This window comes from Carassius carassius, chromosome 27 (genome assembly GCF_963082965.1).
Source record: "Carassius carassius chromosome 27, fCarCar2.1, whole genome shotgun sequence".
NCBI classification, from domain to species: domain Eukaryota; kingdom Metazoa; phylum Chordata; class Actinopteri; order Cypriniformes; family Cyprinidae; genus Carassius; species Carassius carassius.
This window is the reverse complement of record NC_081781.1, coordinates 12964623-12978423: the sequence shown is the minus strand read 5'-3', so window position 1 is coordinate 12978423 and position 13801 is coordinate 12964623. Positions and strand designations below refer to the sequence as shown.

Genomic DNA, 13801 nt, shown 5'->3' with positions numbered 1-13801 from the left:
TAAATTTAAATGGAAACTCTCTCAGAAGACATTATAAATGTCACCTTTGATCAATCAGTTTCCTTCCTGAATAAAATTATTAATTAAAAAAAAGTCAACGTTGTCAGATCTGTACATTATATCTGAATTGTTTGTATGTATGCGTACTTGCAAATTTTTTTTACAACCTATTCTTAAAGGAATAGTCCACCCCAAAATTATCTCAGTTACTCATTGACATATTCCATCTGACTTATGTTTATCTGTGTAACACAAAAGAAGACTTTTTAAGAATGTTGATAACTGAACAATTTCGGTTCATATTGACTTAATGAGAACCGTTTATTGACTGAAAATATCCTCCAATTCATGTTTTCTGCCCACTTTTCCATTCCACATTTCCTTCACTACAACCACCAGAAAACATTTTCCCATAACTTAAGTGTTCCATTAATGGATTCTGTCTAAATAGCATTATGTTTCCAGTTATTAAGAGTGTCACTCACAGTACCATCCTAAAATATGCAGGGAATGCCCAGCTCCTTATATTTTAAACTGTGCAAGGTGGAAAAAATAAGGTAGCATTTTATGTTGCTATTGCTATGGCGTAAACAATCTGCTCATCTGAAGTAAAAGGGAATCTGCCGAGGGACAGTGCTATTTTTTGGTTGAATGGAATGCTGAGGTTTAATGTGATGAAGAAGTCCCCATGGACAACTGATGGCTGGAGCATACACAGTGTGAGAGACAAACCTAGGCTGATGGATACTTCAGGTCACTTTAAAACCATTGAGTCATACAATTTCCAGTATCACACAATGGACAAGTTTGGTTTATGTGGCTAAATATATAGTTGAAAGGGATGTAAAAGTCTGTGTTAATTAAGCAAATGATTCCCTTTAGACAGCACTCAACTGATTAAATGTGTCATCTCCCTGCAGTGTCACAAAAACATGAGTTTACAGTGACATCTTACTATATACTCATTTGAATTGTTATGACATATATAAGCATTCAAAATGTACTGGGACTCATCTGTAAGGTTTGGCTTACATTTCATGCATTCTACCAGAGATTGATTATTCCGAGATGGGAATAAGTGTCTAGCCTACATGTGCAGACATCTGGTTACTTTCACTGTCCTTCTGCTATCTTAAAGTGCTTTGAAAAATATGGTTCAAAATATAATTTATGCGTCTGAACTTTCTCAGAAAATTTGGCCAACATTACATATTATTATAATAAGTAGCTAATAATCTAATTAAGAAAGAAAAATTACTAGAAACTGCTTTGGCAAGACATTGTTCATAAACAAATTACTTTGCGACACAAAAGAATGATAAAGCTTGTTGTCCATATGAAATAATAATATAAAAATATGGATTAAACATGAACCAAAAATCTATACTAATACATAATTTAATTCCTCAAACTTTTATTCACTTGATGCCTTTTTTATTCAGAATCATTAAAAATCAGTTTTCATGGAATTTTCAAAGTGAAAGCATGACTTTGTATAATAATAATAATACAGGACAAGTTTAATTCCCAAATATGTGCCCCTTTTAAACAGTCATAACCACTCCATTTCAGAAAACTGCTTTATGCCTTTTTAGTAAGAAGTCACTTAAGGTGGACACATTTCTGGTTTAATAATCATTGCACTGAATGAAAAATATGTGTTTATTCATACATCATATTTCAGTTACTATATATCTTGCTCAACAAACACTGATTTATAAAAGACAGTTAAAATGTCAACATGGGTGAGTTTGCACAGTGAATATTTCCTACTTGCCAGGTTTTCTACATTCAGACATATTCCATTCCTGAGCATTCCTGAACTCTATAGGCAAAGTGTTTTAAGTTGCTTTAAACAGTGTTTAAGTTGCTCATAATTACTACACAATAAAATAAATGCTACTGAAGGATTGTTGGTGACGAGAATGGCTTATTTTCCTGTTGTTCAAAAAGACATCTCAAGAACCATGATCCTATCGCTTAACCACAATCTTTATCAATCCATTATACAACAGTTAATTTTTATCCTTGAGTTGATTTGAAGAAGTGTTCCAGGACTTTATATTTAGTATAACGGCACTGTGTTTTAATTTTTTACAAATTTTGTATCACCCCACTTGTCTATGTTTAGAAAAGCAGGAATGAATGTGGAGCTGTGTCCGTGTACTACTTTGTCAAATTTGACATATTTTGGAACTACTGTCACTGGAAAGAGATATACACACTAACTAGCAAACTTTTGTTTAAATTGTAGGTTGCTGGATACTAACTGAAGGTTTATAGAACTGTTTTATAAAAGCTATATCACATAATTGTTCTGTTATTCTGAATATGAGCATGTCTGTGATTAGTTGCAAATGAATTATGCCACAGTGCTTACCCATTTTTTCAGCAGCCTTGGTTCCGGAAGTTTTTTTCCCATTAATTTTTCCAATGAATTAAAAAAATAAGTCTTCATCGAAGAGTTCTAAGCCATTGACCAAATCAACCACAAGGTGAAAAACATCATTACAATCTTGATTTGAAACAAAAAATTCTTTGAAAATCTGTCAAAATGGTACAAGACTGTATACTTGACAGTTTTAATATGGGAAAGAAGCATTGCAAATGACATCATTTAAAAATTATGAGAAATAATTGGAGAGTGACTGGATTGCAAAACAGCTTTTGGAGGGGCAATTTGCTTAATGCAATTCTCTGATTGGTGAAGTTTTCTTTTCAGAATCGTGGGTAATGTAGATTTACACTAAGAATCCTGCTGATAAACAATTATAAAAAAAAAAAATAAAAAAAATTTGAAATAGTGCAGTCTGATGTTTTTTTTTTTTTTTTTTAAGCATGTAAGTTAAAAACCTTGTAGCTCACAGTAGGTCTGTCTTAAAAGGCTTGAAAGTAATCATTCTAAATCAATTCCTCAGTCTAGAAAATGAATGGGATTTTTACTTTCGGAACCCATCTATTGCACTCTTTAATGTAACAACTTTTAAATAAGCTTTTTTAAAGCAGGTAGGTCAGCACAGTTTCTGTCCTTTAAATAGAAACAAATCAGTATAAACTGTGCGATGACTTCTCTCACATTGGCAGTTGTTATTTCTCTCGCTGCACAGTCATCACAGCTAATGTCATATAATTACGTGCCACACAAATAATCTGGTGTCACACTCCACTTGCTGCATCCTCTGTGTCCTTGGTAACCAACTCATCTTGCAAAGGAGACGAGCCCTCCATTAATTCCAGACCATGTTCTGTCAAAGAGGAGACGTCAGGTCTCGCACTGTAGCTTGTCCATGATTCTTGGTCAGTTGTGGGAGAGGCTGAATCCCACATGTTTGGCTGTTCCTCAGTGGCACCAACCCCAGAACTGCCGTTTTGTTTAGTAGAAGATGTGGCTCCATGGGCCAGAGGAGGTTCACTTGATGCACCTGCTACAAGAACACTAGTTTCTGACACATGGTTAACTTTTACTGTACTAAAACGTACTGGTTTTTCATGAATGTGTGCTGAGTCAAATGTTCCTGTTTGGTCAGTATTTGTTTTTGTTGTGGGGATATTGAGAAGGCCATCATGATCTTTAGTATCACCCCAGTGTTGTAGTCTATATGAAGAAGTAGAGTGGGCATACGAGGGGGTCTCTGTCGATCTCAGGCTGACCAGTGGTGTATTATTCATCTTGTTCGAGGTTGGTACATCACTTGTGATGTTATTTGTGTTTATGGGCTTAATTGCAGCCGTCACCAAAACATCTGACCGTCCAGACAGAGATGCAGACGTCGGTTTCCATATCAAACTGTAATAAATTGCCAGTATTATAGCAGCCAAAGACACCGACAAGACATATGCGAATACAGTTGCCAGTCTCACCCACTTTTTATTGGTTTTAGCAGCCATTTTAGCTTTTTTGTCTCCCGTGTATGTGGCCGGTTTGCCCCGTTCCATGTTTGGCATGAAGTCCCGTTCCCTCATGTTCGCGCGGGTTCTCCCTCTGTGCTCCTGGACGCCGTCCGTCTTGAACGCTTGTTATTGACAGATTATTCAAGACAATTGCTCACGGTTTGATACACAGCGTTTGTCGATTATCCACGTCGCTGTGTTTTTATTCATTCATCATTCCTCCAATCTTGCAAATCCACAATTGCGATCTGTTTCTAGCATGACAGTAGCGTGTGGACGTTATTCCATGCAGAGACGTTTCCAGAGGACGTAACAGATGACCGGTAACGTTATATCAGGCTACAGCGACCTCACACCGTCTGAAGCAGAACCAGTGCTAAGATGTGATTCATCTGCTGAATAACATGAGAACAGACATACAGACAGCCTCAGTGTTATGCAGTGAGGGAACCGTGTGTTATAGAGCGAAAATTAAAGGAGGCGGGTCTCACTAGTGCGCACTAACTAGTCGCTGCCCACAGCTAAACGTCATGCATGCTGTCAGAATCCTCCTGACTGTGTTTTGGTAGTGGACAAATAACATGTACATGAACATGCTTCATTTAAAAGGCAGGCCTACCCTGTTTCACATTCTGTTTTAACGTTTTAGATGCACCGCACTATTGCCACAAATGTCAACCAACTTTGTTATTTCACAAACTTTATAAATCATTGGACAACTATAGACAGACATTTGGACAAATTTTCGTTTAATAGTTTTCAGTAGCCTATTTTATAAATCATGGCAAAGGACAGGTGTTTTCATATATTAAAGCCTAGTGTGCCCCAAGCCTTTATTTTATAGGCCTCTTTATCAACCTAAACAATGTCAGAAAATGTTATATGCCTATTGGTAGCGTCATATGTTTGGCATAGTACTAATCATGGGTGGGGATCAGTCAAAGATTTACAGCATGCACAAATTTTGCCCCCCTTTTTTCGCCTCGTTTAATAATAACCCATTTGCTCCTTCGTGTTTTTGTTTTGACACTTTATTCAACAAGTGCATTGATGCCACCAGCTGGAAAAACAGCTGCACTGCACTATGACTGAAATAATAACCAACATCAGATTAGTGCATTCATCTAAAGAATAGTTGAATTCATCTAAAGAATGAATATCAGTATGTTTATAATTAAATACCATACAATTTTACAACTGTAACCATTTGTCATATTAAAAGTCATTAGATGGGTAAGTGATTGGTCAAACTAGGTACAATATTGCCATTGGGTATTGTGTTAAAAGCTGTCTGAAGATCTAAAAGGCTACATTTTAAGATTTTTGAAGAAGAGAGAGTTGATGTGTCTTACTGTGTGTGCCTCTCATTTTTACTCACTGTCTGTTTAATACATTTCAACAATTTTCCCCACAGATATTTTTTTTTTTAGTAACCAGAGACAAACTCTGAGGAAGTGTTGCCACTAGATTGCCTGACTTCTGGCAGTGCAGGACAGGAACAGACTATGTTTTTGGTTTAGTGGTGTAAGTATTCAGGACTTCAGCCTCTGAAACATGGACTTGGTTGAGGGTGGCGAGCATGTAACCTAATGTGGTATGAAATGAATTTGGGTTTTCATGTCACATCAGTTAGTTGTGCCAAAAAAAATGCTAGAAGTATTACATTTATACAAACATATCTTTGTGTATATAACAATTATATAGAAAGTGAATATCAATAAATATATATATTTTAAAAATAAATAATAGACCTACAGAAAACAGAAATCAATTATGATTATGTTAATCATTATTTTAAACATTATTTAGGACTTTTTGGTAATTATTTAGGGTATAAATTGAGTCTTATTTTTGATCTGTGGTAAAAAGATTGCACAGTATGTGTATATATAAGACTGTGGGAACTGAGAGCAAAACCTGTTACTAAAAGAGAAAAAATGACTTTGCTCTTGTGCACGTCTTGGGTTGCTGTTCAACTTTGATTTTAATGCAGGTTATACAGAAAAATAGCAGTCAGGACTGGATAGTTTTCAAAACTAATATAATATACTGTAGAAGTTACACAATAACCATGAAACTTTACACATCAGCAGTTTGTCATACAGTACTTACCAATAGAGCCGTTCAATCACAATGTCAAAAAGTTTGGCTTCCTTGTGAATTTTTATGTTTTTAACACACACACACACACGCACACACACACACACACACACACACACACACACACATTAAAAATAAGGTCTATGGTTTAAATGATCTTTCACATTCTATAATCTGTTCATACTTTAAATGTGAAATTTGACTTTTTTCATGTAAATTGCTAGGAAGTTGCTATATAAGTACTACAGTGGTTATCCAATTCCTCAAGTATAAATTCACATCCACAATTCTATGAAATTATGAGAAATGAAACCACACATAAAACTTTTATAAGTGATATGAAAATATTCACAAACTGTTTAATTCCAGACATAATGGAGATGTTTTTCAGTTTCATGGATTAAAACCATTTTCATTTTACCTGTAATTTATAAGTGTGATAACAAACCCCCATTATAGGAAATAATGATCTCAATGAAGACTATTTGTGTGTGTTAAAGACACTGGGCCAACATATACAAACATCCATGTAAAAACAGTAAAACTGATGTGATGTCAACAACAAAAAGATGGTAAAGTATTTAAAAAACATTAGTGCTGGGCAACGATTAATCGCATCCCAAACAAAAAAAAATGTTTTACATAATATGTGTGCTTACTGTGTATTTGTATTATGAATATATAAATACACACACATGCTTGTATATATTTAAGAAAAATTTAATGTTTATATACAGTATGAAATATATTGGCATATAAAATAAATTATGTAAAGAGTTTCTAATTATATACTGTATGTATATGTCTTTATATATATGCATAATAAATAATCATTCTTCACACACATATATGTACACAAAAACGTTTATTTTGTATGTGATTAATTGTTCCCCAGCACTAAAAAAAAAAGTTTTCTATAATTGACCCAGCATGCAATATATCAAAAAGCTAATTTAAACAAATATTGTTGTACAAAATATAATTAATCCTATTGTTCCCTCCAAAAAAAAATATTAATAAATAGCAATAACAATAAATTAACAAACAAATAAATATATGGAAATAAAATTGAATGAATGAATGTTAGTTTATATTTGGTGTTTAATGAGGTGAAGTGCCGTTTAAAAGCAAACTCTGGCTAGCAGAACCCATGTTGAGATTACCCAATAGGTGTCAAGGGCTTGATCTTGACAGTGCCTGAGTCCACATTGCCAAGCTCAAGAACAAAAGGTTGCAAGACTCTCCTTGTCTCTGTCCCACAGATCTTTGCCGACCCCCCTCGAACCCCAAACATACACAAGCACGGCCCATACCCCAGCACATACATACAACCTCAGCATGTGGCAGACTACCGGAGCCGACCCAACGTTGTCCCATTTGCATTTTAAGCACAGGATGGAAAGAGAACACTTGAGGTGTTTTAGCCCACAATGGCTCATCAACATTTCAGCTCCACGTTTTAGCAAGAATGTCTGTTATCAAACCGATTTAGTGTGTTTTTACAGTACAGAAATAAAGGTATTTTTTATTCATATTGATGATTCCACAAAGAACTTTTAACATTCATGGAAAAGTTTCCTTGCACAAAAGGTTCTTTATAATTAAGGAAGCTTCTTCAGATTAATACAATATACTTCACACACCAAAAAATACAAATAAAAGTTATTTCAAGTAAACCCCCTTTTTTTGGAACCTTTATTTTTAAGAAGCTCCTCACAAACTGGATTATGAACATGTGTTGGTTGTTGGTTGACTTAGAGTTCCAAGTTTATTTGAGTTGCATCCTTTGGACTGGCCATTTAAGACAGTTAATAATGATAATGTAATCTTGGACATAAACATAGGGATAGTAACATTTCAGCATTGTTTTAAGCTGGGCACCAGGCTGTCTCCATTCAAAAAACTGGACTGTAGATTCAGGAGGGGTGTGTGGCTGAAACAGTAGAAACAAAAGGTTGTGTGAAAAGCCTGCAAAAGGTGGACAGGCAGAGGTGTTAAAAGTGATACCTTGAAGAAACAAGAGGCAGATATGCACCTTCCCAGATCAGTGTCTCTCTCTCTGCCATTTGCACACACTGTCTCTAGCACAACTCCAATAAACAAAATAGTGAGCCTGACCTTGTGCGGCCTGCTGGTCTGACTTGTTTTTTTAGTGAGATTAACACATGCAGCACAATTAATGAATAGGTAAAGGTTTGAGTAAATAGCATACCTGCTGAACCTTGAGAATGATAAATGTTGTGTTCGGGGGCACTGGGGTTTGGCTAAAATTAGCCCTGCTAATCCATTAAAAGAGAGAACTACACTAAACATCCCCAGATATACAGAAAAAAAAATCCATCTACATCTGATTGAAACTGGACCCCAGGGTTTGGCATGGAAAGAGAACACTTCAAAGCCATTGTGATGGAGTTCACTTTGAGCAATGGAAATGGAAATTTCCAGCATTCCTCAATGATAATTGGCCAACTCCAAAAGTACAGTGAAGCTTAACTTTAATTACCAAGGAAGCTATAAACTGTATTCAAACTTTGCTGTCTATTTAAAATATTGTAATTTTTTATAAAGTAATTGCCAACATAAATGCTAAAGTATGCAACAAACCTAGTTCAAACTTCTATCTAGAGAGACTTTTTGTTTCCAATATATTCTTAGTGTACATAGATTAAAGTAAAAATGAATACACTTAAAATAGTTTACACTGCAATTGCAAGCTATGCTTTTAATATTATACATTTCAAGTGCTTATCCATATATATTTGTTTTTAATGTCCCCAATAAATTAACTAATATAAAATGCTTTCACATCGTTTGCTGTCTTCTGTGATAATGATAAACAAATTGGTTTGTTTATACTTCACACAGAAAATTATATGATGCCTCTGTACAGGTTTCTTCATATTAGTGATGGACAAATTATTTGGAAAATACCTTAACAGTTATCATTAAATATGTCATATATGTGTTTTGTGAGGTGTTCCTCACTATTTAAAAGGCTCATAAATGAGTCAAATTTTGTTTTTTACTACTATTATCTTTTTTGTCATGCTTAGATGTAAGGGTAGAGTGTACGCATTATTATCTTGTTAGTAGGCTATCTTATTATTAGTATAAAACCATTATGCGTCCACTGATAGACTATAGGTGTGTGAGTGTGTGTCTGTGTGTGTGTAGGGGTTCAACACAATTCAGTGATCGACAATTTCCTGTAGGGAGGTCCCTCCCTTATCATGTGAAACTTCCACTGCTTGTGTTCAGATTGCGCTCGTTGTCTCTCCTATGATGAGCACGCTGTCCACTTCACACAATGGATTAAACCTGGAGTTGAGAGTAGGTCACAGTTTGCCATACCTGACTACTTTACAAAGTTTATTTAAATCTCAAGGGAGGGAAACGCTAAACACAAGGTGAGGTGTTTATATATAATTATGTTCTTTTGAATATAGTCCAGTCTGTACGGTGGGTTACTGTTTATATTTATTCGGTATAATTCTGATATGAGAACAGTTTTGTGTTCTCCGGCGTATTTTCCTAGGTGTATTTTTCTGTTATTTTGATTTGATGAATCCACTAATTAACAAAACGTTTCATTCATAATCGTATACGATAAAAAAAATTACGAAAGTGCTGGTAAGTTTTTGGGTCCGTATGACTGAATTGTTTGTTTGTTGTTGTTTTGTGTGCAACGGAGACTGTTTGCTGTCGCGTTTGGTCTTTATTTTCAGTCTGATTAATGGAAAATATCTGTAACTGTCCTCTCTGTGTAATGGTGTACCGTTTAGTTGTTTCCGTTTAATAAATTCCTTTTAACGCTATTTCTAAAAAGGTTTCAGAAGTCTCATGCGTGCGAATCTACAAAAGAGAATCAGCAAAATGTTCAGTTAGTAATGGGGGTTTGAAAATATAGTATAAGAATAAATTCTTAATAGCTTTTTAGCAGTTTTATATTTTTTTTAGTCAAAATAGTGGGGTTTGTCTGTATGCTGCTTATCATGATTTCTTTGATACAGAGAGAGCAATAGACCATAAAAGTATTATATTTAATTTTTTTTGTTGTTTTTTTTGCATTCATTTCAGTGGAACAAATTGGAAATAAATTACTGTAATAAAGGTCTTAACATTTCTTGTGTAATATATAGTTGTATATTTCTTGTATATAGTTGTCAAAACTGTGTAAAATACACAATCCTTTTAGATTCTCTCTTTATTTATTTATTTTTGGTCACAAAAAAGGGTTAATGGTTAAATCTTTGTATGGATTGGCGGCAGAAACAACCACTTTACTCCATTGTTATTTTACATTAATCAGCATTATTTTTATTACTATCATCATCACTTTTTGTAGTGGACAAAAATGTTTTAAATGAATTAATTTCATACAGTATTTTTTATTTTCATCTCATCTGCTTAAGTAGCGATAAGTTAAAAGATATTTTACATCTGTCAGTAATACAAAATGAATGCATTTTGGCAATTGCTCTATATATATTTTTATATTAATGCTAATCTTCTTGTTTCTTCCTGTGATTTTTGTGTAGGCATGTTTCAGAGGACAGAAGTGGTGCTCTCAGTCTTGGGGGAGCTGCAGGAGGCCACAGAGTGTGTGGGTCTTGATGCCCTCACTAAAGTTGCTGTGGAGGTGGAGCAGGTCCTGGCCCCTTTCCATCTTCCTACAACACTCTGCTCTGAGATCTCTTCATGGCTGGGCATTGACGCAGTAGCTCACAGACTGTACCCGGGAGACGCACCGACGGGTTTGCTTCCTTTGGTCTGCAAAGGAGAAGGAAACATGCTGTTTGATGCAGCTAGCATGCTTCTGGTTGGCTCTACGAGCCTGAGTCTTGAGCTGCAGGTCAGAACTGTGGTGGAGATGCTACTTCGGAAGCGATATTACCTGTGTGGTATGATTGACTCGAAGGTCATGCTGCAGGCAGTTAGGTTTTCCCTCTGCACAGAGGAGTCTCAGGACATGCTCAATCTACCGATTCAAGTATTAGAAGCCATCTTCGATGCTGATATCAAGGCCTCCTGCTTCCCCGGCTCGTTTGCAAACATGTGGCACGTGTATGCGCTGGCGTCTGTCCTGCAGTGCAACATCTATTCGGTTTATCCCATGTACAATTTAAAGATTCGACCCTACTTCAGTCGAGTCATTCGGCCAAGGACGTGGCCGAAAGACGTTGAGCCCTTGACCCTACACATCATGTGGTCGGGTGATTTGGAGGCAGGCTCTATTTTTAAACCCCACAACTTTGTGGCCTTGATTCATGCGAGCGACCTCAAAATCGGGAGTCCCAACAGCGAGCAGCGAATACCCTTGGTGAAGTCCCTGGATCTTCTGAATCAGGACTCCCAGCTGTCTTACTCCAACCTCAAAGACAAGTTCAACATCACCAAGAGCACCTTTTACCGCTGGAAGAGGCAAAGCCTTGAGTATCACAAGAAATCAGTGGCCAGGTATGAAGCCAAAAGCTTCTTCCTTACATCCTACAAGCAAGGGAAGCTTATTCCACTCAGCCAGTTCAAACAGCTTTTCCCAGAAATTCCAAGATCCACTTACTATGCGTGGAAGCAAGAGCTTGTGTCCACTTGCAGTGTATCAGGCGGCTCCACAGGGGAGCTGAGTCCTGCAGACAGCACTGAACTGGACTACTGGTCCTCACCAGAGGTGAAGAAGAAGCCCAGCCAAGGGAGCTTTGCCAGCATGTTGGCCTTCAAATGTGAGAAACTGGAAGGGGAACGTGCCCAGAATGTGGTTTTGATGCAGGAGGCAAAGAAGAGCTTGCAGAACTGTATTATTGCAAACACATCGTTCCCCTACAGAATTTTCAAAAGAAGGTTTCCGGGCATCTCCAGATCCACCTACTACAATTGGAGGAGGGAAGCCATGCTGTTTACGCCTTTCAAAGAGCTCTCTGGTAGCAGCGAGGAAAGCTCAGATGCTGATAAAACCCAGAGTCCCAGAAATCAAGTGTCCCCTGCTAAGCTGTCACAAAAAGTGAAGATCTCCAGACGCAAGCAAAGAAGCCTAAGGCTGGTGTACCACCAGAGGAAAACGTTAAGGGAAGAAGCCAAAATGCATGTCCGGAGGACAAAAATGTCCTTCATCAAATTCAAGCTCAAGTTCCCTTCAGTTTCCTCTTCTTTCTACTGGCTCTGGAGAGATTCTTTGAACAGGAAAGCCAAGAAGCCGGTCATGATGTCTGAGACAGAGAAATCCCAGAGCTTGGTTGTCTCTCCTGATGTCTTTGAAAAGATAAAAACTCAAAGAATGTTTTCTTTTGATGGGAACATCGATCGCCTGAAAGGACAGACAGTTAGTCCCTCTGAATTCACACTGCCTAAATACTCCCTGCCTGACCAGTCCAGTAATGAACAGATGTTTGTGATGGATGTCGTGGCACTGGCCAATTTCAAGGCCAAAGCAAAGCTGTTCTTGCAGCAACGCTTTGAAGAGAAGTCCTTTCCCACATTCAAAGAATTCCGGTCTTACTTTCCTCTTACTCCTCGTTCCACCTACTACATGTGGAAAAGGGCTCTGCATCACGGGGTGCCATTAATTCATGGCTGAATGCTCTTGTTATATTTCTCACTGCTGTAATGTCCTCTAAGTCTAAACCTGACACTATTGATTTTTATAGTTCATTGCAATGTTCCTTTTGAGTCTGTTTGATTTTTGAGTCACCCACATAATTGCAGTTCATGCATCTTAATTATTTGTCCCTTTCCTTTTTATTTGATCACTTGGTTCTAGCTCAAGGACATTTGTGTGTGTGTGGAATCAGACAGTCTTTGTGTCCACCTACAGTAAGGGCCGATGGCCTCTAGGCAAAAGGCAGTTCAAAAACATTATCAGGTTTTCAAATGGCTCTCTTTTGACCCCCACCCCCCAATGTTTACAATTTAAATGAGTTCTAAGTTCTGATTAGGTTCATTTTATTTCCATTGAATTGTTTTTGACTGATTTTTTTTTATTTGTTTTATTTAGTTTAAACTATGGAATTACTGCTGATGATTTTTCTTGAACCAAATTTTTTTTATAGTATTTTAAATCATACCCTGGAGGGTTCAGTTCTTTTTCTTAATTTTTTTTTTATATATATATACATATATATTTTTTATACTGACAATTGAATGTTATCTCTGCTAGGGAAATGTGGCCAGTTTAAAATGGATTCCTCATACTTGTATGTTACAGAATTGTTGCCGTTTTGCACATTGGTTTTGATTGTTTCAGTTCACATGTTTACTTTTTTTTATGTGTGCTGCTAAAGGTGTAAATATTTGGTAATCTCTGACTTGGAAACTGTTTAAGTGTTTTCTAAAGTTATTGTCTTTAACTACCTGACTGACTTTTTTTAGCTTCATCGTTATAGTGTTCTGTGACTCTTGGTTAAAATTGTCTAAAAAAATTACACGAGGTGACATTGTGCTACTTGGATCATTTTGATGATTTTGATAAGCACAAAGCTAATTTTGTTAATTTTATCATGTATGAGGCTAGCTGCTCTGTGCAATAAAACCTGGTTTATACCCTCTGTTCACTCTTTAGGTGTTTATGCAATATCAGACTTTAAATACCCAGTCTAAAGTTAATTTCTTAACAAGGATCTGTATTAGTTGTATCTTTTGAGAACAAATATGCTCTCGGAGAGTAAATGTTGAATGTTTTAGTTTATGCAGATGATTTAGAGCATTTGGGACAAAAGTATTGATGTTGTTTAAATTAGCCCAATATTGGCTCCTACATCTCTAATTTTTACTCAAGGTGGTTCTAAAATGGCAAATAAGGTATTGTGAGACATGCTGG

At 36.4% G+C, this 13801-nt stretch overlaps 2 protein-coding genes across 3 annotated transcripts; one reads left to right on the top strand and one right to left on the bottom strand.

The window, feature by feature from the left end:
• Positions 1–1397: 1397 nt before the first annotated feature.
• LOC132106774 (uncharacterized) lies at positions 1398–4495 on the bottom strand. Its single transcript, XM_059512761.1, has one exon. It carries the CDS (start codon positions 3961–3963, stop codon positions 3157–3159), a length of 807 nt encoding a protein of 268 aa, XP_059368744.1. The 5' UTR covers positions 3964–4495; the 3' UTR covers positions 1398–3156.
• A 4673-nt stretch (positions 4496–9168) lies between these two features.
• Positions 9169–13529, top strand: LOC132106773 (vertnin). 2 transcript variants are annotated; one of them, XM_059512759.1, is made up of 2 exons: positions 9169–9398; positions 10530–13529. In XM_059512759.1, exon 2 carries the CDS (start codon positions 10532–10534, stop codon positions 12560–12562), a length of 2031 nt encoding a protein of 676 aa, XP_059368742.1. In that variant the 5' UTR covers positions 9169–9398; positions 10530–10531; the 3' UTR covers positions 12563–13529. The 2 variants fall into 2 exon arrangements, with proteins under 2 accessions (XP_059368742.1, XP_059368743.1); XM_059512760.1 differs by having other exon boundaries at positions 9177–9321.
• Positions 13530–13801: the final 272 nt, after the last annotated feature.